This window comes from Pecten maximus, chromosome 1 (assembly GCF_902652985.1).
Source record: "Pecten maximus chromosome 1, xPecMax1.1, whole genome shotgun sequence".
NCBI classification, from domain to species: Eukaryota; Metazoa; Mollusca; class Bivalvia; order Pectinida; family Pectinidae; genus Pecten; species Pecten maximus.
In genome coordinates this window covers 44208056-44234105 of record NC_047015.1, presented here as the reverse complement: position 1 = coordinate 44234105, position 26050 = coordinate 44208056, and the positions used below count along the sequence as shown (strand labels likewise).

General features: G+C 35.8%; 1 protein-coding gene across 3 annotated transcripts in view; it reads right to left on the bottom strand.

Annotated features, from left to right (window-relative positions):
- Window positions 1–25830, bottom strand: part of LOC117334568 — a 63275-nt gene extending 37445 nt beyond the window's left edge. For 2 of the 3 annotated variants that reach the window (XM_033894261.1, XM_033894270.1), the window contains exons 1-7: window positions 25721–25829; window positions 14999–15029; window positions 5632–5775; window positions 4735–5114; window positions 4141–4321; window positions 2165–2331; window positions 1337–1964 (exon numbers count right to left, since the gene is read on the bottom strand). In XM_033894261.1, coding sequence (XP_033750152.1) covers window positions 1337–1964; window positions 2165–2331; window positions 4141–4321; window positions 4735–5114; window positions 5632–5775; window positions 14999–15029; window positions 25721–25756 — 1567 coding nt within the window. In that variant the 5' untranslated portion in view covers window positions 25757–25829. Of the gene's footprint in view, window positions 1–1336; window positions 1965–2164; window positions 2332–4140; window positions 4322–4734; window positions 5115–5631; window positions 5776–14998; window positions 15030–25720 lie in introns of all 3 variants that reach the window. The other variant, XM_033894278.1, reaches the window with a different exon arrangement.
- Window positions 25831–26050: the final 220 nt, after the last annotated feature.

Genomic DNA, 26050 nt, shown 5'->3' with positions numbered 1-26050 from the left:
ATTTTGATTTCCAAGACTGGATGTCCCCGCCACATACTTAATATATCATGACATGGATTTGGTTTGATGTTTCGGTAACTTCGTTCTGTCACCCTGATCAAACCAATGCCTAGTGCAGCTTATATTTACCAAAGTATAAAGCCTACGAGATTGTTATCAAATCTGCGGGTCCTTGTGGCTACACTATTATACAAATATATCATGGGAGTCTGGGCAATAGCCCAGAATATTTTACATTATTGCACGAGCCGAGTGCAATAGAACTTCGGGCGATTACCAGTACCGAGGGTCAAATATTCTGGGCTACTGCACTGACAACCATGTAAACTTGTTTTATAATATAATCACTAAAACACACTTAAAATCACCGTGCAACAGTTCAAAATATACCTTACGCACTAAGTCGATTCGTCTATGCTATGCTATGATATGCTATGCTATGCTATGCTATGCTATGCTATGCTATGATGCGTGTGTATACAGGTTAAGATTTGCTAGAAACAACACAACTAGTATAGTATGCTATCGAATTCATCTCTAAACATTGAGAAACAGAATGTGTAAGGTTAACCTGCGTGCACGGCAAGAGTTTATAGGATTATCTGGAGTACATCGTATATTATGGTTGACCGTACATTTTCCTGATACTTTGCTATGAAACTTTGATCGAGGTTATAATTTAGGCTACGGATGGATGTGTGTCATGTTTAAAATATTTACCAACGCTAAACGCTTTACACTTTTATAGTTTCTCGACAAGTTTTACAATCGAACATGTAATTTAAACTGGTGTACGGTCTTGAGTTGGGCTGAGTTCATAAATCTCAATATGGCATCATTTGCTAGGAAGTAAAAATTGACCTTGCAAGATTACACGAGACCATGAACACCATTGCCATAAATTGGCTACCACCGTGTATCCTCGATTTGTCCCCAATCAAGCATTTGTGGAATGGAGTATTTTCAGAAGAATTTACCATCATTGTAACCCTCCAAATACCCCTTCTCCTCAATATACCGATGCATTTTTGCAAGAATACTTTAACAATTCAAAAGAAATAAAGAATGCCCACATGAACACTAAGCATTGAATAACAATAGATGAGCATAGACGGGATACACAATATTACGGCAATCAACGTAATATACTACCAAATTAGAACCTTCTCTCAAAGCTACTATTAGTTGTATATATATAGGTTATGTCATACTATATCTTGAGTTGACAGACTGACAGCTGCTTCTCAAACCTTCAATCTAGGTTAACAGCCAAAGCAAATGGTAGTTATTTTTAACGGAGTAAGATGATTATAAAAATTGTCTTGAATACACTTACCTGTGTGCGGTAGTGTCTCCAGAAGAACCGGTTCTAGAGCTGGCACGTAACTTGGGATAGAAATAATGGAAGCATTCACACCCTCCACACAGTTTATGGTCCTTGTGAGCACAGTTGGGGGTATCGAAGTGACTCCCTCGTTCTGCAACGTGAATATCATGTTTTTTACTCCGTCTGTTTCAAACATGATTGAATACTCGAGTTTGGTTCCCTGTGTCGTATATCCCCGTAGTAAATGTCTCCTTGAGGCAGAAGTTGCAGCAGTCTTATCACCGAAATTGCTCGTAATTACATCCGCTTCGTTAGCGTCATCAGCACTTCGAGAGCCCAAGGTGGCCCCCTTGAAGCCCAGCATGCATCCCGGCGTCACATCAATATCATTAGTGATCGGCAGGTAGTGATATCCCGTGTGTGTAATGGTGTAGGGTATGGAGTACGACAAGGTAAGGTCAGTACGCTGAGTGCCGTCGTAGCGCGAAGGACTGGAACAGGGACCGCTAGTCCAACACGCATGACCGGAAACACAGTATAGCTCGCCAGTAGTGCACACTATGTTATTCACGCCAGGACAGGTTCCTCCGCACATATTAGTAGCAAAGCAGTAATCGGAACAGGAAGGACATAATACCTTTAAAGAAAAAAAGAGTAAAAGATATTCCTTTTTATTGATATTCACTGGTGTATTTAAGGCTGGAACTATATATCATGTGTTCATGCTTATGTTTATTCTCCTAAATCTACATTTATGTTTAATGATCTTATAAGGCACAAACAATAAAGTTCGGTATGTTTAACGTGTTAACGAAGGCAACGAATGATTAATTGTACCTTGAAAGTGATTGACCCCGTCGTCTCTGCGTAAAACTCAAGTCCGTATAGTTTTCCAGAATGCTGAAATTCAGACGCCGGGGCTACAATGTCATTGGAAGTGGAAGTTCCGGGATTGGCCGGTCCAACAGCTGGTATAGGCATTCCAATGGTACGGATATCCGCATCTGTGTGGTCCAATGAATCAGACATATTAAATAAATAAACAAATAAATGGCCGTCCGTCGTCAGGTCGATTGCGATAAGATGCTTTAGGTACTTTTCAATAGAGCAGCAATAGATTGTTTATTTACCGATGGATCGAAAACGGACCAGCGAAGGATGCGACGGACCAACGACAGACAAACGAAGGATCGACCACGGACCATCGACAGACAAACGAAGGATCGACCACGGACCAACGACGGACAAACAATGGGTCGATCACGGACCAACGACGGACAAACAATGGATCGATCACGGACCGACGACGGACAAACGACGGATCGATCACGGACCGACGACGGATAAACCACGGATCGACCACGGACCGACGACGGACAAACCACGGATCGACCACGGACCGACGACGGACAAACCACGGATCGACCACGGACCGACGACGGACAAACAATGGATCGATCACGGACCTACCACGGACAAACGACGGATCGATCACGGACCGACGACGGACAAACCACGGATCGATCACGGACCGACGACGGACAAACCACGGATCGATCACGGACCGACGACGGACAAACCACGGATCGACCACGGACCGACGACGGACAAACCACGGATCGATCACGGACCTACGACGGACAAACCACGGATCGATCACGGACCGACGACGGACAAACGACGGATCGACCACGGACCGACGACAGACAAACCACGGATCGACCACGGACCAACGACGGACAAACAATGGATCGACCACGGACCGACGACGAACAAACAATGAATCGACCACGGACCGACGACGGACAAACCACGGATCGACCACGGACCGACCACGGACAAACAATGGATCGACCACGGACCTACCACGGACAAACAATGGATCGATCACGCACCTACCACGGACAAACAATGGATCGATCACGGACCTACCACGGACAAACGACGGAACGATCACGAGCAATTTGAACAGTCAACCGTCTGATGATGTTTGTATATGGGTGATTCACAATTGGTAACTCACAATGAGTGACTCGTAATAGATGACTCACATGAATGACAGTAGGTGACTCAATGGGTGACTATAAACGAAAATGACGAAACAGCTGTATGGTACATTGTTATATATTTTGACTCTATCGTATCTAACTTACAATTAGTTTCGAATGGCGCCAATATATTGCTCGTCTTTTGTAAAACCCTTTCAGGACTCATACCCGTCACTGACTCAACTAGCTCTACCGTGTCATAATAAAACATAGTGGTTTGTTCATACAATATACTTATATTGTCTTGGCATGTACCGTGCGCTTTGACGTGTTAAAAATCAATGGTTTTAAAAGAGGTGAATTGGTAAATAACAGTAATCTTTTGACGATATACGCGACATCTAAGTGGAGACTGTAGCAGTCGTAAAACAGGTCAATAAATGTTTTTTTATAGTATGATCCCGTCACACAAAATATGTGGGTTTTTTTCAAGTTGAACAAATAACACCTAACTTAGATACAGCTCGTTTGTTGCAGATTTCTACAGATGTATCGATCAGCGGGTTATGTGATGACGATCCGATCCGAAATGTGAAAATTGTGATTTTTAGAGAGCTCGAAAATTGTGAGTATTCAAGAACAGAGTAATGATAAATACTATGGAGAGACAAAGATTCATGCGCTAATACATTTTCCCACATTACATAGCTTATGTATCATGTTATTTATTTATTCTTTAGTTTTTCAAGACAACGTGAACGACATACTTGACAAGATATAAGTAGAACCATTACTTTAAAGTTCTTAGTTAAATGATTTACGCACCTGCAAGGGAAAGGATTTCTGTCTTGTCCACGTCTTGTTCGATCTTCAGATTGATGTAAGAACCTTGTAGTACTTCTAATGTACACAGCCCTGTCTCGTAGGACCCTATAACTGCCGGACATGTCAAGTTTACCCCAGCGATAGCGGCGACCACATTTATCGTTATCGCTACTACCTTTTCCTGAAAATAGATGATATAACATTATCAATCAGGTGGTCCAAAGATAAAACAAATTATATCTTATGAGTAATGCATTTTTCTAAAAGAATTCTTTATATGCTGATTTCAATTTTTAAACGTATTTAAAATTTCGGGAAATAAAATGCAAACTGTTGCTTTGTTACAGACTCTGACCATAACGCCAAAAGATACGTGATTTATATATTTCCTCCGGTCCTAATTCATTAAACTCATGATATGCGGCACCAAATCGCCTAGCAAGCAAAACCCGCAGCTTATACCACTATGCCACATCCACGTTCTTGAAAAAAGAACGTTTCAATGGCGAAGTGATGGTCGACCCGATATCCTAACATGATCATGGTGACAAATCGTCTATAAGATATGTTTTAGATGTACATATAATGACATACCACCATCGTTTCGTTGTAGTCGTTGGCAATCGCCGTAACTTGCTTGCTTCCATGTAAGACATAGGTATGATTTAACATATCTGTCGCGTTTTTATCCGTCCTATCCGCTCCGTCGCCGTAGTTCATTCTAAAAGCTGTGTCGAGTCCGGCACTGTCGGTGTGAATCGAGAAAAGAATTGGCGTGAAGGTCAGGACCGGCTCCGATACTCCGGCTGATGCGTTCAAAGCCAGGCCCACAATGGGTGGAGATGTGGTGTAAACCTCCACGTAATCCTTCGCCCCACATGTCTGAGTTTGATCGCCCATGCATTTTGTTACACAAGAGGAATTGGATCGTTTCGATTCAGGGGGTGGATGTTTTCCACATCTACAAAACTTTCCTGTGAATTGATTTTTTTTTTCTAAAATTAGTTATTAATCAAAAAAGATTTACTGTAAATACATATAAACGTACGCATTCTAGCTTCCATCGTTACTTAATGGTTTTCCACTGAAAACATTCATTTTAACTCATAGTTTTTAAAAATATTTTTTTTTTAATATATTTTTTCTACGGCAAGTAATGTAAGGTTGCCAATTATAGTTACTATTATCTGATATATACCTCAGCAATAGTTGTGCTCACACCGTAATGACGTTTCATAACACTTGAACTAATCGATGGCTTAATGAACTTTACTTTCATTTCCTTATTCTCAAATACAATGTAATATACAGTATGAAGTTTTTAAGTTATAGAAGGGACCCCTTTGTTACAGAACCACATTTGATACATACGTTTCCGAAATTTGTTCTAAAATCCATGTATATATATATGTGTGCTATATATATATTACTATAGTAGTTTAAAAGTACATGCCGTACAAAAACATTGTGACTGAATACATGGCGACGTACCGTACTCCAGTCCACAGTAATTATATAACCAAACTCCACATTTTGTAGCACAGTTAGCCGGGGTCAGCTCCTCTGGACGGAGATCTCCTGGGGTCACTGTGAATACACGGTTTCGCTTGTCAACCTCGAAACAGCCGTAATGTTCTGAAATATAATAATGATATGGTTACAGACGATACCTTCCGGTGGCAAACGCTTCAGAAGTCAATTGAACGAAAATGTCGTACAAATTGTATACAAATAATTTACACACAAATAATCACATCATACAAAAAACAATATAGAATGCCTACATATCAGTGAAACCGTAACTATAACTCAAAATCGATTACACGAGGGCAAATAACGAACAACAATATATATTTGCATAGAAACCACAGGTGTTCCGAATAAATAAACGTCTTCTGGATTATCAATGACACGCGCCATGCAATAATTTTAGGTCGAATCCGAGTTAAATCAAATTCTCAAAATGAGGTTTGGGATAGTGACAACGAAAACACCAGGGATCGATAGTGTCAGGTAATATACCAATGTATAAACATACAAAAAAAACAACAACAAAAAACAAAAAAAAACCGTATTCAGATAAAAGTCTGAAGTACTTATGCTATTCACCCATTGTACCCCACGGTGGCAAACTTAATCCCTCTACAGCTAAGCGACGTATACAATGCCATGACGCAACAGTTGTTTTTGCACTACCTGGTTGCCTTCCCAACATGTATACCGTATTAGAGATATCATAGTTACTGATGCACAGCTTGATTATATAAAAAGGTATGTAGATAGCTTACGCCCCTTAAACAATACAGAGAAATTGTTAATTATGATTTATTTATTTTTGTAAATCAATAAAAATGATGGCAAAATGAGTGATGGGTGAGTCATTCATTCATTTCTGTGGCAATTAATTTATTATATTGTTCGTTAATTATGGCTTTTATACTGTAATTGTTCAATATAACTACACAGATATCGAGATTTAAACTGAAGATATTTTTAAAGAAACAATCTTATATTCATTTGATAATATTGCTATTTTATATATTGAATGTCAGACTGAATAACTATTTCGAAGGCGTTTAGGTGTACAATGATTTATACCCAAATAGGACAAATGCGCCCTCCACATGTCATAATCTTACGATAGAAATCTGACGTACATTTCAAATGTCAAGCAATCTGGATCACTTGAGAAATGTGAGGTCTGTACCCTGCTAATTCTTCAGTATTGACCGCATCAGCACAGCGATCTTTCTTTTATTCCCCAACATTGTTGTGCCAGCCGGCGTTGTATCGCGTTTAATGGGTCTAAACATATTTACGTATCGATCTGGCCTTTGATCGGAGTTATTTGGACTACAATAGTTAATTCTAACATCCGTATTCGTCATTACCAGCACATTAAGACTTCACCATCAATCGAATACGCATGTAATTCTTTGTTTTCATTCGTGAAATAAATATCCAGGATTCCTTCCGTTCTCGTGAACATAGCCGTATAAACAGTTTAATGGGCGACTACGTGAATGCTGATCGAAGTTCTCTTTGTTTGACATCTTCTGCCGATCAATCAGACTTAACCAATCGCTGCTGGGTGCCACGGAGAGACCTGTTACTCTACTATATAAACACTTGAAATGATGAGGGAATTGCATTCCGCAATAAATACCAGATCCGATTATTATACGATCCGTACGGCTTCGACGACGTAATTGCCGGGCACGCGACAACATTCCACGAAAGCTAACTACAAATCAATTAAGTATTTCGTCTTGGTAAGGGAGGGGTATAAACTTATAAACCTTCTTTTAGCCACAGGCAAGAGAAATCAATCCATTGGGAGCGAATTCTACCGAAACTTTTGTTTTCAACTCTTAAAAGGGCACAGTCTATCATGTGACAAGCGGCAACATGTTGCTGATTAAAAAGATATGCAAGACAAGTTTTTTCAACTATAGGAAAGATAAATTCGACAGACCTGTTTGCTAAAATATTTTCAAGTTGTTTGCTGTTACAAATTGTTTTGTTTTAGGAAATAAAACCAAAGATACCCAAGATTGTATCTGCACTCCCCATTGTTTGATTCGTAAGTGACAAATACATTCGGGATTTTTTCTTTTTTTCTAATGTCTCCTTTGACGCTGCGTTCTCTTTTGGCTTGCAGTAGATAATCCAAAAGTCTGTAAATCGGTGCTTGGTGTTCTTTGCCTGAGTTATTGGTGGTAAAGACTGCTTCGTGCGTTGTTGAGCATCATTCGACCGGGCAAGGTCACGCTATTGTGTCCTTACAACATCTTTAAGCTCAACAATACCAAATCAAATTCATTGGTTTTTTTTCGCCATAGCCGTATAATTTTCTATTGGCCCGGATATGACGCGACAGGTGGCGTAACTGGTCAAGATGAAGTATGCGATTGGTCAATGTAGCGGTCAATGCAAAATACAGATATGCAGTTAAAAACGGAACAAAGTTAAGATTCAATGAAAGCTGAATAAGTGGATGAATCTTTTCAAAAGACACATTAATATAATTATATTCCTGATTCAAATGCAGTCTTATTATCACCAAAAATGATTCAAACTGATATAATTTAGTTTTCTGTGCTGAAACACATTAGTTCGTTCATTTATTTCACCAGCAGTCTTATATTATAACCACCAACATTAAAACTATGCCGTTTATCTTTTAAAGATATTTCTTGTTTCATTTGGTTTTACGGTTTAAGCATGGGCATTGGTAATCATGTTTATGGACTCTACACCTGACTGATATGTAATAAAAATTTAGTCGCGTCTCTATGTAAGATATTGTGATACAAAGTTGTCGGATAGTACCTGTGAGAAGAAATATGAATGTTAGTATTCTGTATTCATATATGAACTCACTTGATAATCGGTCGTATGTTTTATTCATACGTAGGCCTTATAAACACTGAAACATTTTGAAATTTTCAAACACCTAAATGACAAGGAACTAGTCACCGTTAACCGATTTGTTCTAGTTAAGGACTTCGACGAAGATTGTATATAGAGGTCTCTATGGTAACATGTCATTTCCAAACGTTCCCAAGTGATATAGTTTTACAATTAACACAAAATGATCCCTTCCTCGGACAATTGATGGCAATTTATAATAGCCGCCAAAACAGGTCTACCCTAGGACGCAAGATAACACACAACGTTCGCTAACTCTCCCCGCCTTTTCGTGGTATCTAAACAGCAAATCCATTCACAAAATGAAACTTAACAAGCCAAGCCTAAAAATCCCTACTATGATCCAACCTAAGAGAAGTAACATGATGAACTTTTAGTATGTATCATGTCAAACCGTGGGACTTGCTGTTGATATGTAATTTGTTAAGCTGTTTGTAAATTTCAACAAAACATGCGAAAAATGCATGTTTCAGGGTGGGCATAATTAACTCATTTGTATCGCATATATTGCACAAAATAGCCATGTCTATTTGCTCACAAGAGTCTAAAGAACAAAATAGGAGCATATATAGGTTTGACCAGATTTGACTTTATAATACTTGTATGTATAAACACTGTTTTTATTTTGACCTTGAAATGCAAATGGCGGTTATGAATGATATCATTCAAATATGTCATGTAAGGAAGTATTTCAAACATCAAAAATGCTCTTATTAGACACTAAACAGAACTCTAGACATGTCAGGAAGACTACTTTTAGAATAAATTGTTCAACAGTTGAGTTTGGGGTAAAATATGCATATTTCTAAAAAGGGCCCTAACCTCACCAGTTTAACAACTTGTCTTGAAATGGCCCTACTTACTGTGATCATTTATCTTAAAAGTATAAGAAAGGAGTGTTTGTATGGTTGAAATGCCATATTTGTGTAATAATTTAATTTTGTATGAAATACGCATTTTCATTGGCTGAAATAATTTTGTTATACCTCCATAACAAAATTTTTGACGTTGCGAAATGTAACGTCATTTTTGATTGGCTGATGACGTTGCGTAATAATTTATCACAGAAAAGAGGTCGCCAAAGAAAGTGAAATATCTTGGTGTGTATAAGACGAAATTGAATTATAAGAATTAACATTAATTATTTTTTCTGTTATACAGTCATAACAGAAAAAACTGGAGTGTACTCTCTTCATAAACCGCTTCGCGGTTTATTTAGAGTACACTCCAGTTTTTTCTGTTATGACTGTATAACAGAAAAAAATAATTGATGTTAATCCTTAAATATTATTTATAGTCGTCTTTTGCATTTCAAGGTAAAAACAAAATAAGTGTTTATACGTACATTAAGTCAAATTCGGCCAAACAAATGATCCTACCCTGTGCAATAGACACTTGTGAGCATAACAGCGCGTCTACATATTTTAAGTTTGGTTATTTGTGTGACGTAGAATTAATCCGTGCTTTACCACAAAGTAACCCTATAGAACAAAACTGTTAGCATCTACAGGAAAGTGTTGGTAGTTTTAAGAAACTACATTATTAAACTAACAATTTGATATTACATGACATGTATATTTTTTAGATATTTATTCGTGTTTGAAATCCCTAAAGATTACCCTTAATCACGTCTTTTGGGTTTCTAACGTAACTCATGTTTTTCATTAAGACTACTTGATGTCAGTTAGACGCTACTACACTGTAAGTTTATTTCTAGCTTAACTGTGAAAGTACATTGTATTTGAGATTTTGGTATTCTCAATCCAAGAAAATTATTTTCAATTCGATCGTGGTATTGGCAAGTCAACCGAATCATCATAATTTTGATCGTGGTTTTGACAGATCAACCGAATCATTATCATTTTGATCGTGGTATTGACAAGTAAAGAGAGTCATTATCATTTTGGTCGTGGTATTAGCAAGTCAAGCGAATCATCATCATTTTGAGCGTAGAATTGACAAGTCAACCGAATCATTATCATTTTGAGCGTGATATTGACAAGTCAAGCGAATCATTATCATTTTGAGCGTGATATTGACAAGTCAAGCGAATCATTATCATTTTGATCGTGGTATTGACAAGTCAAGCGAATCTTTATAATTATGATCGTGGTATTGTCAACTCAAGCGAATAATTATCATTTGGATCTTATTATTGACAAGTTAAGCGAATCAATATCATTATTAGCTCACCTGGTCCAAAGGACCAAGGTGAGCTTATGCCATATCGTGGCGTCCGTCGTCCGTCCGTCTGTCGCGCGTCCGTCTGTCGCCCGTCCGTCAACAATTGACTTACTTGACTTCTCCTTCATAACCGCTGATCAGAATTTTAACAAATTTGGTCTGAAGTATTCCTATGGGAAGGGGACTCAAAATTGTACAAATGATGGGGCTGACCCCCTGGGGGCCTGAGGGGCGGGGCCAAATGTGGTCAATTGGGCTATATTGATAAAAACGACTTCTTCTCTGAAACCGAGCAATGGATATTGCTCATATTTGTCTGGTAGCATCACTATGGGGTGGGGATTCAAAATTGTACAAATGATTGAGCTGGCCCCCCATGGGCCTGAGGGGCGGGGCCAAATGTAGTCAATTTGGCTATATTGTTATAAACGACTTCTTATCTGAAAGCTAGCAATGGATATCACTCATATTTCCATGATAGCATCACTATGGGGATAGTATTCAAAATTGTACAAATGGTGGGGACCTAACCCCCTGGGGGCCAGAGGGGCTGGACCTAAATGAGTCAATATAGTTGTACTGATATAACGGACTTCTTCTCCGAAACTGAGCAATGGATATAACTCATATTTCCATGATAGCATCACTATCGGGATAGTATTCAAAATTGTGCAAATGGTGGGGACCTAACCCCCTGGGGCCAGAGGGGCGGGGCAAAAAGGGGTAAATTTGTCTATTGATATAACGACTTCTGAAACCAAGCAGTTGATATTGGTCATTTTTGCCTGGTAGCATTCACTATGAAATGGGGATTCAAAATTGTACAAATAGTTGGGCTGACCCCCGGGGGCCTGGGGGGCGGGATCAAAAGTGTTCAATATGGCTAGACTGATATAAGCGACTTCTCTGAAACGGAGCAATGAATATTGCTTACATTTGCTTGGTAGCATCACTATGGGGTGCAGATTTAAAATTGTACAAATGATGGGGCTGACTTCCCGGGGCCTGAGGGGCAGTACCATAAGAGGTTCATTTGGCAATATTGATATCTAAAACGAATTTTTCTCTGGAACTAAGCAATGTATGACATTGATATTCCATTGGTAACATCCCTTGGTGACTGGGATTCAAATTTATACAACTGATGGGGCTGACCCTCCAAGGGGCCTGAGGGGTTGGGCAAAAGGGAGCAATTTGGCTGTATTGCTAATAACGACCTCTTGTATTTTAGAAACCGTTGAGATCCTCACCCCATAACCATATATAGCATTGCGTGGCATCAAGGGATAAACAATATCCTGTTATAAAAATAAGCACTGGAGTCTTTTCCCACCCCTAAAAACTTAGTTCGTTTGTCATATCTTTGAAACCATTGCGATCCCCATCCCATAACCATACATAGCATTGTTGGGCATCAAGAGATAAACAAAATAATGATGGAAAAATAGGCTCATGGATCTTTCCCCACCCCTAGGGACTCATTTTCTTTGTTATATGTTTAAAACTGTTGATATCCCCACCCCATAACCATATATAACATTGTTAGACATCAACAAATAAAGCTGTTAACAAATTGAACATGAACATTATTTTGAAGTTTGATCAAATCAACCAGGTGAGCGATACAGGCCCTCTAGTCCTCTTGTAACTGTATTGTCAAATCAAGCGAATCATTATCATTTTGATCTTGGCATTGACGCATCAATCGAGCCATTATTATTTCATCAGAAGCGGGTTGACTGTATTTTGCTTTGGAAATATCTCCGTCAACCTTGCTGTCCTTTATCACCCGTATCTACATGGTGACGGAGGGTAATATCAGATGTTTATACACAACATCAATTGGGATTAAGCATTATAACGTGAAAATGACATCCCTGTCGCCGATATATTACTGGTAACGACAGAGGAATACTGTGTTGTCCTTCAGGGTTTAACACCAACACATGAGACTGTAACTCAAATTTTAAAATCAGCTGATGTTTGACGTATTCTTTGATAGGGGACCCATTAAGATGATTATAGCCCAATCGATGAGACAGTACACTACAGCGAACCAGTGGTACAGTTTCCAGTGGTGCTGTCACCCAACAGCTAGACACTGAATTAAAAAATCAATACATTAAGCTAATTTTGCTGGCAAAGTTTTGACAAAGATAAATGTGTCCTGTCGGTATCACAAATGCCAGAACTTCTAATGAATTGTATTAATAACCAACTGCGTATCATGTACGTCATAGATGCTTAGAATTGGATGAAATGAAAATATATTTTGAAAAAAAACCCACAAAACAACAACAAAAAAAAAAAAAAATATATGTATGTTCCTGTTAACAGTACCCGTTTGAACAAATTCAGAAGACGCAAAAATGAAAATGAAAATATAGGCCGAAGAGATCAAAATCGGATATGAATGAATAAATATATATAACATGTAATATGGAATCAAAAAGGAGACAAAAAAAGTAGGAATCACAAAGAGGGAAAACGTTAAAACTCAGGAGCTTGGAAAGTACAAAGAGGGGAAAACTACGGAACTGAGGATTCACAAAGGGAAATAGAGGGGAAACATAAATAAACGGGATCAAGGGAAGCACAAAGTGGGGAAAACGACAAGACGGCTACTGAGGAATCACGAAGAGGGGAAAACAATAAGATGGGTACTGAGTAATCACGAAGAGGGGAAAACAATAAGATGGTTACTGAGTAATCACGAAGAGGGGAAAACAATAAGATGGGTACTGAGTAATCACGAAGAGGGGACATCAATAAAACGGGATATTGTGAAGTACAGCGAGAGGAAAACAACAAAACGGCATCTTGGGAAGCACAACGAGGGAGAAACTTAACAAAAGGGCATCTGGGGTAGGATATCTAGGAGGAAACTTAATAAAAAGACAAAAAGTGGAAAGTTATGAATCACAAAGAGGACATGAAAGCTGCATTCTAGTAGACAGGACGAGGGAAGGAAACTCAATATGATCGAGGGCACATGAAAACAAAAAGGTGATTCAATAACAAAAGACTAGCACAATAACTAGGTAAGAAACAGACAAGAATAGAAGGATCGGGGACATCACAGTTAATACAGGAACTAAGGTAAGGTAGTCATGAAAGAAAAGACTACAGCAACTGAAGTTGAATTCGAAACAAGAAATGAGGTGACAATAAGAGAAAAAAAGAGATGAAAAACAAACAAACTGAGATGACGCAATGCGAAATAGAAAAAAAACAACTGGAAACCAACCGACCGGAAAGCAGCAAGTATAACAGCAACCAAACAAACTCGAGGGAGCATCGGAATCCGAAACATATTTGAAAGAAACAGCTTTCCTCAGACGGGAATAAAATATATGGATGAAACTCGACATCTAGCCAATGCAATACAAGTAAGGAGGTAACTTTCCCGTGACACACCAAACTACCGCAGGTGATACATGTTAACAGTAATGTATTAATCTTTAATGATTTCCCATTACACGGGCTATATATAGATAAGTATGGTCCAATATCGAAATCTGAATCACGCCAAACTGAAATTGGTTTGGTGTATTTTAAGTAAATGTGCGGGCCAAAACAACCGACTATCATAACTTCGCTTAATCCGTATGGGGAACAGTATAGTGATAAGGAAGAGTGCTCTCACTGATCCATTCCAGTAGTATACACTGAAGATTTGATTACATAGTAATAACTCTTGTGTTGAATAATGCATTTCTATTTCTATAGACATATTATCTATATATTCTTACTCAAACCAATACAATGGCATATTTCACAATTGTATGATTATATTTATATGTTAATTAATTAATTACATAGAACATATATAAGCTTAATAGCAACTTACAAATTTATAAAAAAAAAGATACGTCTATAACAATACAAAATGTTATTGCAAAAAGATAAGGTTCCCATGTATATTACATGTATATTACACGTCTATGGCATAACTAGGGAGTACTTACACCTGTATAATGTATTATAACACGACCACTAGGAACAGGTTACATGTATGGGAAGCACTACGATCTTTATCTAATTGACAAGGGAAATAATTAAATGTACACATGTACATATGGATATGCTTTCTCACCGAAGAAAACGAATATAAAAATTGCAAGTTATAACTTATTAAGGACTACGGTAAGGAATTTTCTGAGACGTAAGACAAAACCTAGATCGATTGTAAATATATAATGCGAACTGGGAAAGTGTGGATAGGTAACATTGGAATACTTACTTAGGGCGGCGGTGCAGTGTGCTAGGTATATCTACAAGACAAAACAACAAAAGGTCTTATTATGGTGAACGAAAATAGTATCTTCATCAACTGAAATTCTAGCATAATATGTACATACTCAAATAAACTTTTTAATGTTATCCTGAAAGATAAGATTATTTGACCATAATGCGAACGTAAAAAAGCTAACTTGAATACAATCCTTAAGTATAAGCTTATTCGACCAAACTGGGAACGTAGTAAAACACGCTTTATTTTATAAATGCAATCAATTCCTACCGTAGAGGTATACATGGTATACAGTATAACCAAAGCTTTGTCTGTGAACTTATACATGTTGGTGATATTGTTCATAATACACAACCCCTGTGAACAACGCTGATAATGATTACTACGGGTTGAGTTGTATACGAAGTCATGCATGCGTGACTTATATCTATTCATTAAAAATTAATATGCACCCAGATCTATAGTTCTGTGCGTGGACAGAAAACATGTCTCCTGATTTCATTGACGTTTGAAAGTTCCATATTTGTATTTGCGTTCTGAAATATATGATTTCAAAATGTCATACTTTTATGACATATGTGATGGGTACAATATATAGAATCAGTAAATTCTTTGCATTATTCAAGGTAGCCCTATCATTCGGTCCACTGAGTATGTAGAGCACTGTGATACATTCAAAGATCCTTAATTGATTCTGAAAGTGGTCAATCAAGAGTAGCGTAATAAAAGTATTACTGCAGTTTGTTTTGTACACAAATTTATTCACAAAGGGATTTCTCTGTTCCATTTGTAAATGTAGACTTGTTGCGATTATTAATTAAAAAAAAAATCATTTGGTATCCAGAAATATACATGACTGTTGTTATAACCATATACAATTGAAATAAACTCACCTCAAATTGGTATGATAAGTTATATGTGAAAACCATATTGAGATATTCCGTTTCAATTATGTTATACTGATACATACAAGGATATGAATATGAAACAAAATATAAATGCAATCTGGGTGACAGATAAATAGAATGGCGCCCATAAGTTTACGAATGTTAAACTCTGCCTTTCTTAAACAAATACAATACATTTTTAAATCAACTTCCTTTCTGTAATTGAATTGCAAACAATCTGACACAAAGTACAAAGCCTTAATGTGACGATGATCAACATAGCGCCAAAATTACGTCATAGTTACGCAATTGTTCTCAATCGTTATCTTGCTGCGTTTGATTCATTCATAGCGCAAAGCCAAGCATTTCCGTGATGTTGATAAAAATGACGTAACTGATTTGACTACATCTTTACGGTCATAGAAATAAATTGAATAATGCATAAAAATCATTCAGTTCAAAGTTAGGTAATGAATATCGAGAGGATTGGAAGTCGTTTGGTGCAAAAATAGACAAGTAAACAATGTATTATCTTAATGAATCAATTCAAAATAAGGTAACTTGGACTTAAAGGAAGACAATAATAGAAAATAAGTCTTTATTTATGACCAACGTTTTTAGTAACAAGTCAACATGTAGCATGAAATACTTTATCGTATTAAGAAACAATGACTACAATTCTCAGAAAGATGGATATTAGAAGTATCTGCAGTGAATAAGTAAAAAAGTCGTGCTTTACACAAGTAAAAACAATATTCGCTGTAACACTTATCCGATGCAGTACTGCGTATATTCATGAATAAATCATCCTAATGTTAACGAGCGAAATAGATGATCGGAATTAAAGGAGGACATATGTTAAAACCATAAAGGGGAGAACTAGTCTTCTGTTTACAAACTTTATGTTGACAAGCAAGTCTTATGTTGATAAACTACACTTCTGTTGACAAACTTTCCTTATTGCTAACAAACAAGCCTTCTGTTGACAAACTAGCTTTCGTGTTAACAAATTAGACTTCTGTTATCAAACTACCCTTTGTGCTGACAAACTAGCCTTTGTGTTAACAAACTAGACTTTGTGTTGACAAACAAGCCTTATTGCTAACAAACTAGCCTTTGTGTTAACCAACAAGACTTCTGTATTCAAACTAGCCTTATGTTGACAAATAAGCCTTCATGTTAACAAACTAGTCTGTGCTGGCAAACTAGCCTTAGTGTTAACAAACTAGCCTTATGTTGACAAATAGGCCTTCGTGTTAACAAACTAGCCTTATTGCTTACAAACTAGCCTTTGTGTTAACAAACTAGACCTCTGTTATCAAACAAGCCTTATGTTGACAAATAAGCCTTCTGTTGACACACTAGCCTTTGTGTTAACAAGCTAGATTTTGTGTTAACAAACTAGACTTTGTGTTGATAAACTAGACTTTGTGTTAATAAACTAGCCTGATGTTAATAAACTAGCCTGATTTTAACAAACTAGCCTTTGTGTTAATAAACTAGCCTTTGTGTTAATAAACTAGCCTTTGTGTTAATAAACTAGACTTTGTGTTAATAATCTAGCCTTTGTGTTAATAAACTAGCCTTTGTGTTAATAAACTAGACTTTGTGTTAATAAACTAGACTTTGTGTTAATAAACTAGCCTTTGTGTTAATAAACTAGACTTTGTGTTGATAAACTAGCCTTATGCCAACTAACTAGCCTTTCTGTTAACAAACTAGCCTTTGTGTTGACACATTAGCCTTATGTTAACAAACTAGCCTTGGTGTTAACAAACAAGCCTTTGTGTAAACAAACTAGCCTTTGTGTTGACACATTAGCCCTATGCTGACAAATAAGCCTTCTGTTGAAAATCTAGCTTTCATGTTAACAAACTAGCCTTTGTGTTAACAAATTAGCCTTTGTGTTAACAAACTAGTCTTATGTTAACAAACTAGTCTTATGTTAACAAACTAGCCTTTGTGTTGACATACTAGTATATAGATGATCGACAAACGTCGTTACTTAATGTTAAGAATCAGGTGTCTTAAAAAGTATTTGTCAGCTAGAATTTATTTCAATTCATATACAATGTATTTTATTAAGTGGAGACATGTACACGTGTATGTTATGTTCTAATGAAAATGATCTGATATCCAATTTACCAAACATGCTAGATTATGGAACTACTTCACAGACACTTTTTTTAACCTGCCTTAAATATTACAATTTTGCCTTTTATAGTGTTGACATATAACTTCACTCATACAGTTGCATTCGTTTAAAAAACCGTATCAAATGTATATGTTATCAATTTATATATAAAAACGCAATTACATGTAATTTCTTGGTATCACGTACAAACATATCCAACTTTCAAAAAAACTTTACTTGAATTCTTAAACCCGATGTTCCTTCCATTGTCAAAAAAGGTGATCTAGAGATAGGAACCTAGGATTATAATCTTTACATTCTGTGTCATGGGAATAAGTCAAATCCTAATGTTACGGCCAATGGCGATGGAGATTCTTCCAAACATTGGTTCCCATCTGGGGGGTAAGTGTGTATGTTTCCATAGGAGTCACATCAACCTTTGACACATTTAGTTCGCCGTCAATAAGTTTATTTCTTTCTGTACATTAGAGGCATATTATGTTTGATAATTCACTTTCGTCCAATCTGTATATATATTTATTGGCGGGCCCCTTCCTATTGACACTTCAATGGAAATACCTGAACTATGTACCATCATATACACCTAATACTTATCACAATAACATGTTTTGTCACCCAAGAATACTAAATGTTCATTGGATCATTATTAAGAACACCATCTTTCATCTTGACGTTTTCATTGGAGAAAAAAAGTTCTATAAGATGCAATCAATATATCAATCAATCAAAATGAGTAAATGGGCCAGTCGTGAGTGTGTTATCATCCTCCCTTCCCTCGGAAAACAACCCGGGATAGTTGTGTAATATGTTTGTTGTTGAAGGTGATTAATCTGGCTGACATTTGTATACGTTTCAAATGTCGACTTTTAGAAAAAAACGGACACGCGTATATTTTATATGAATTGTTGTAGAAGTTATTGATTTTAATTATATCCCTACAATGTACAGATATATGATATACCGCTGGCCTACACTGAATTGTATACGTTTATGTGTTTTCTATAGGGTACGTATAGTACAATATTCAAATGTTCACAGATATCGATAGTTGTCCAATATCAATTAATGTTGCTGCCTAGTCAGCTAGCCATACCCTGACTTTAATTCTTTGTATCGATTGGACACGGTTATGTTCGTATAATCCAAACTGAATTCTGCCCCAGTGCTTCGCGGTCAATCAACACTGATGCCATTGTATAAATATGTACAGTAGCAGTCCAGAAAATACAGTCGGGTATAATTTGTAACATAGTAAAGATGGTCTTCAAATAAACTTTTCGTAAACAATATTTTCATTTAAACTGTATTTGTACCATAGGGAGATCAATGCATTAATTCCTATAGAGTGACTAGAAGGTATAGACCCTTTCGTGTTGACATAGGTGCTTAACTAGCTATTGTCAATTCCAGTATTGGAATAACCCGGGCAATCCCGTGTGTATGGCCATGATATTGTCTTACTCGACAATAAAATCTCATCCCCTGTCATAAAGTCACGAAACCGTACACTAATACTTTGGGATAAGGCTAACACAACTCCCGTGAACGATGTAGTAAAATAGCATATGGTTTATATGAACATATAACAAAGTCAGATTCATCTATAGCTCATTTATACAAACATTTATAACTCCAGATGGAAGAAGAAGAAAAGGCGGATTAAAAATTTCGAAACACAAAAATTAGAATTCGCTATTGTACCTAATTTTGATTGAGTTGTGATTCAATCTGTTACGAACTTAATGTTTGATCAATTGATGAAAAAGGGATAAATTGGTGGAAAGAGTAAGCATATACACTAAATGTAACTAAGAAGAAAAATGTATCTTGAAATGTATATTACAGGTATATTACACTTTGCAAGTTGTTGAAGTGCTGAAATTGTCTAGACTTTGAGTGGAACGACTGGTTCGCCGTTGTCAGTATAATGTGACCGGGTGGAGTGTGCTGCTGGGTGTCTTCGGCAGTATGCTTCAGTGAGATAGCACTATAAATCGGCAAAAGTTCCGGCCTATCACAAGGAGACTTACCACGAACATACCGCAGCCTCCCAAAACACACATACGCACTCACCACACGCATGCAAGTCGCACGCACGGGAGGCCGTCCTTAAATGACCTTAGCTGTTAATAGGACGTTAAACAAAATAAACCAAACCAAACCAAACTCTCATCTAAATATAGCTGTGTGATAAAGAGAGTAACAGTCATCCTGCTAAACACACACTGCCCTTGTTTTCTTTGCTGTGATTTTTTATTATCGAGGGGACTAAAATTATGCTCAATGAAAATAAGTATTTCTAAATGTTTATTGTGTTTGGAAGTTATTAAAATCCTAAAATTGCTGGACGTTCTACTCATCTAAAAGGTTTGTATAATAACTAGAAGAGAATATTTAGCCTATTAGCTCACGCTGGTGGTGTTACTTCGCTGTAACTCTGTTTGGGGGATTGAATAAGATGTCATTTTACGTACTCTTTGAAGCACGAGTGTTTGATCGGTTGGGAACCACTCTACTACGTTTAGTATCAACGTTTGTCGGTCATCTATACACTAGTCTGTCAAAACAAAGGCTAGTTTGTGAACACGTCGTTTCTATAGTTGGAATTGTATCAAATGAATGTTCTTTTCACATTTTATATCTATTCATTTTTATTTTATCGCTGAATTTACAAATTTAAAATTCATATTCTTATCAATACAAATGAAAATATGAATATAAGCACAAAATATTTCAGAAAGGAAGCAAGTGAATGAATGAAAGAAAGAAAGTAAGGAAAAGTAAAACAAAAATGAAAATTACATTTGATTTTTCTGAGTCGAACAGTTTTTCCCGTTATATAATCCACACAATGCCTTTTAAGGACTTCGGAAAAGTTACGTTTGCGAAAAGGTAGTTTTTTATGGTCAGCATTTTCCGTTACGATTGAAAACATCTGCGTGTTTCAGTTTTCTTGTTCCAATGTCGTCAATGTATTATTTTGACATAGATATTCCTGTGGTATGACAGAACATATATTTTCTGTTGTGCTTTGTACACGTTAAGGATATCGGTACATTTTGCTTTATATGTTATGTTCAACAGGAAACATTCAATTTTCTATTTGATTCATTTTTGTCGAAATCAGTAGTATAAGCTCTGACACCATATTGTTATGACGTTACGCTTGACAAGAAAACGGAGGTTTTTCAATGTGCTGCTCAGCGAAATTTTAACGTTTTCTTCTCTAAGACTAAATTTTCTTTGCAACAGTGTTGTCAAATGAGTATTTGATCAAAAGCCGCAATGGTTATTGCAGAAATGCTGAGGATATACCACTTAAAATATCCTCGCTTCATTTGGATCTGAACACAAACATTGGTGGATTTGAATGCGGTGAAGGGAAAGCGCCATTCTGATGTTTATTTAATATCTGATCAACGAATATGTAAGTATTAATATTCAGGTCCCCTTAAATTTTTCTGTAAATAATCTCGTATATCTTACTTGTTTTTATGTCTTTAAATCATTACAAAACATACGATTTGTTAATAATGAAATTATTACAAAATACAGTTAATATATATATTTACATATTCTGGTATAGAAAAGCTACTGAATAAATATCCTATCCAGGAATAGACTTTATATACAATTTCCAAGATTATACATAAAATTATGTTGATGTTCGTAAACAATTCTGTATGAAAATCAATTAATTGTTTAGCAGTTACTGGTTTTCGTTAGATTCGACTCAGCCAAAGAGACTTAATGTATAAATAAAATTCCACACAAAATGAGTTTTGTTTTTGTATTTCAACGTCCTATCAACAGATTTGATCATTTAAAGACTGGCTTCTCCGTGTGCGAGTAGTGTACAGAATTAAGAGATATGATTTGGCAAGGAACGTAATATATTTTTGATGATTGATATATACGTATATAAAGAAAGAGATTACATGTATATATATCATTTTATAAAATGTACAGTAGAAATATAAAACAAAGGTATTGAGCCGTTAAGTGACATTTTTAGCACGGAAAGGAACACATGAAGTAATATAGATAAAAAAAGGTTAGTATTCTTACCGCTTCAAATGTGACAGTAGGAGTAAGTTTATGTTTACTTAATGGTATCATATATCGAATTAAATATGATAAGTGTGTTTATAGCTAGGTAGGTAAACAAAGCACCAAAAAAGTCACGGTAAACTTTATGGGGTAAAACTTCCAAAATCCTTATTGTACAGAAATAAATCGTATGTTGTTCTGTGTGATTATATTTCTTTTCTTTTCAATAAGACAATATTGTTAGTTTTCATACGGGACCATGAACATATTCTGAAAATGCTTTTATTTCAGGTATTTTCTTTAAAGGCAAGACCTCTCCCAACCAATTATTGGAGTATTTTCTTTTTTATTTTGTTAAACACATCTCTATGAATAAAGGTTGCAACATAAAATCATATCGATTTAAAACTGATTCTAATGTGTGATACTCTGAATACATATATGCTTTTACTTTGATTAACGAGTTTAATTTACCCTAAAACCTATGTTAGCTGGTATTGTTTATTCTCGCTTCGGGTTGAATAATCTATAAAATTTACAATAATGAACATAGAGGCTCCGAAGTTTGCAGCAGAAAATCAATGCATTGTATAATTGCTCATATCTCCGCTCTAGGCCAGACATTTTATTCATAGGTCAGGATCAGGTAATGGTGCAATCGTGATATAATTGCACGCATCAGACCACTGGAGGTAACAGAAACGGGACCATTGATACAATACTGGTTGGTTTCAAATGAAAAAAAAAGGTTATCCTAAATACATAAACGAATGTGAATTAATGAAACAGGCAATCATCCTCCTCTCTAAAAAAACAAAACAAAAAAGCGACATGAAACCAAAGCTGTTATACTGACCTAACGAGAGCAAAATTAATACTTGACTTGGAGACAGAATAAAAGAATATGACGAGGTGTTCCTTAGTTATTAAATATCTTTTTATTTAACATTATGTAGCCACATAATTTAAAGGAATGGCACAACACATGACGAAAGTGTTCGAACGGTATCATTCTTTATATATTGTATACAGATGAATTAAACACAGAGGATCGTTGAGGGCGTATAATATACATTATCTGTAATAGCTAAACTTTTCGGTGTGTTTTAATAACTAAAAGTATCAATTGAATAGATATTCCTTTTGGAACAAGAAATAGCTGTTTCAAAAACCCATTACGCATCATGTCACGTTTAAACCGTCCTGCAGGGCTATATAAATTGATAGGAAATGATTGGTTTTTAAGGTGTGCTTTAATGTAAATAGAAGTATCGATCCTTGTCCACACCAATACACCACATCGTTCTCTTAACACGCGTAAACGTTACTGAAATAGTCACCGGATAATTCTTTAAGTACAGGTGTGCTGATATTTATGAGTAGGTAGTGACAAGTGTATGTGATAACATTGATACCAAAATTTGAAAAAGCACGTTTTGAAACATAATCATACGATAAATAAATGTCAATATCGTTACAGAAAAAAAAATCTAGTTCAAGGTTACGTATCCTACAAATCAAAGAAGTTTTGTTGATTTTTTTGTTAATTTTATTTTATATCTATGAGCATTTTCACATTCAAGTCATCTTTATCAATTTTTTTTGGTAAAAAGATGAAAAAGAGAGAAACAAATAAATAAGTAAATAAAAATATAATGAATCAAATCATTGTTTATGATAGTAGTCTATACTCAATATCCCATGAAGCATGGCAATAATAGCTCTGATATTAAGTCGTTATCAATACCAAGATTATAACTGTTTAAAAAACCCAAGCCGATTGCTGATGTTGTACGTTTGTGATATATCCGCTTCTAGTAGTGAATTTTTTAACACGTCTAGCCTACACTGCGTTTGATGTGAATTATTCAGGCCATGGTTGACAGAGTTGTTATTTTTATCCTATCTAAATCTAATATTTCCAAAGAACAAATACATCCGATAGACCTTAAAACTTGTTATCTTCACATCAAGTTTGTATTGGATACAGACTAACGGAGTTGTGCCATGTGACATTCATAAAACACTTACATCTAGGAACACTAAATAAGCGTGTTTTTAATATTTTATCCATCCGCAGATCGAAGGGAGCTTGTTATTTTGCATGTAAATTGTGTTGAAGTATACATGCAATGGTGAAATAGTTAACATATACGAATACGTGACAATATATTTGAAGGTAATTGTTATATCTTATAATAAATCAAGAATCCACTTACGTAAATTTGCAAGTATAGATAAGTATAATATCGGAATCAGGTTTTACACGCTTGATATGTCTATTGCTGTTCAACATAGACCAACTATGTCACAATTGATCACATAATCTGTCTGTTATCTAGTAAATTCGCCTTTGTGATAGTTTTGCATACGTCACTAGTGTGATATACAATTGAGGAGTTTTCATTGGCTGCGCCAATCAGAATTCAGTTGTGAAGTCATCAGGACAATGACATAACGTCAAAAAATGAAAATGGTGCAACAAAATGGTTGCCTTTATATTTTTTTTTTGTAATTCATATTTAGATATAAAAATCTAATGTTCGTTTCTGAATAATATGATAAGAAATAGTTACTGTTTTCAATTATTTTGTATGAGATTTTCTGAGACCAGTCTCAAGAGTTTTGTATTGCTCGCCATGTCTTGCAAAAACAGTTCTTTTTAAAAACAAAAACTTTTTTCATAAAATAGCTTTTGAAATGACAACTCATTCAAAATCATGTCTACATTTCAGTGATGAAAACACCATATACTTATCTAAGTACACATCATTTAAAATCGTGTCTATATATTACTGATGAAAACACCAGATACTTATCTAAGTACACATCATTTAAAATCATGTCTAGATATTATTGATGAAAACACCAGATACTTATCGAAGTACAACATCATTTAAAATCAGGTGCGTGATATCAACCACAAGTATACGATCAAAACGCATATATAATATATTTCGCAAGAAAAACGTAAATAAACATAATAATATAAAAAATTCATATTTAAACCCAGAAAAACATATTTGTATAAATATTTATTGGCTAGTTATCTACTAATTTTCGCTATTTCAGAAATAACATTTTCAAAAACAAGCTCACAGGCATTTGTATTGTAATTACTGAAGATGTACATTTCATGTATTTCCCCTGATAGCAATGACATGATTATTATAAATGTGAGTGTATAAATGTCTTTTTTTCAGATGTAGATATTTCGAAGGAATTCCGATTGGAACCATTCTCTGCTGTTTGAAACGAAACTATTTGAAAATTTCACTATATTTTCCTTTCCATGTTAATGCTTATTGAATGCCTTGAAATATGACACCTGAACACTTTATCTTATTCGACCGAATTGAATTTCTGGAGTTTGGTCCGTAGAATCTGACAGCAAATTTTCTATATTTCCCACTTATCTTCGTATAACAAAAATCTTGTACCTATCATCACAGAACATTCCAAAAGAAAAGTTTGACAATTATTTGCTGTAATCCACGGTACAGCCTTATTAAGAAGCTTGCTCATTAGACTTATTAGGTTAGTTACTGATGCCATGTATTTACCTAATTGTTAACGACTTAGACGATATCGATGGTATCAATAACAATACAATAGACTTACCAGGACTAGTAGACACCAGGTATTAGTAACCTCCATGCCGCGGTATCATGTGTCTGTCACCACTCTCGGCGAGGTATACCTGGTCGGTATCAATACGCACCTGCGCCGAGGGCCAACCAATCAGAAATGAGTGTTGTTTTATATCAACAGGACGCCGTGGAATCATTCTTCTTTTAGACTATTGTCACATCATTGATCGCCGGGTTAATGTAATATTCATTCTGGAAAGAATAAGTAGTAGATTAATAATAATCAATGAACCATTTCCGTATTAAAACGAGTCATATATACGAATGCATATTTATGTAGATAAGAATATTGTGTGTCGAT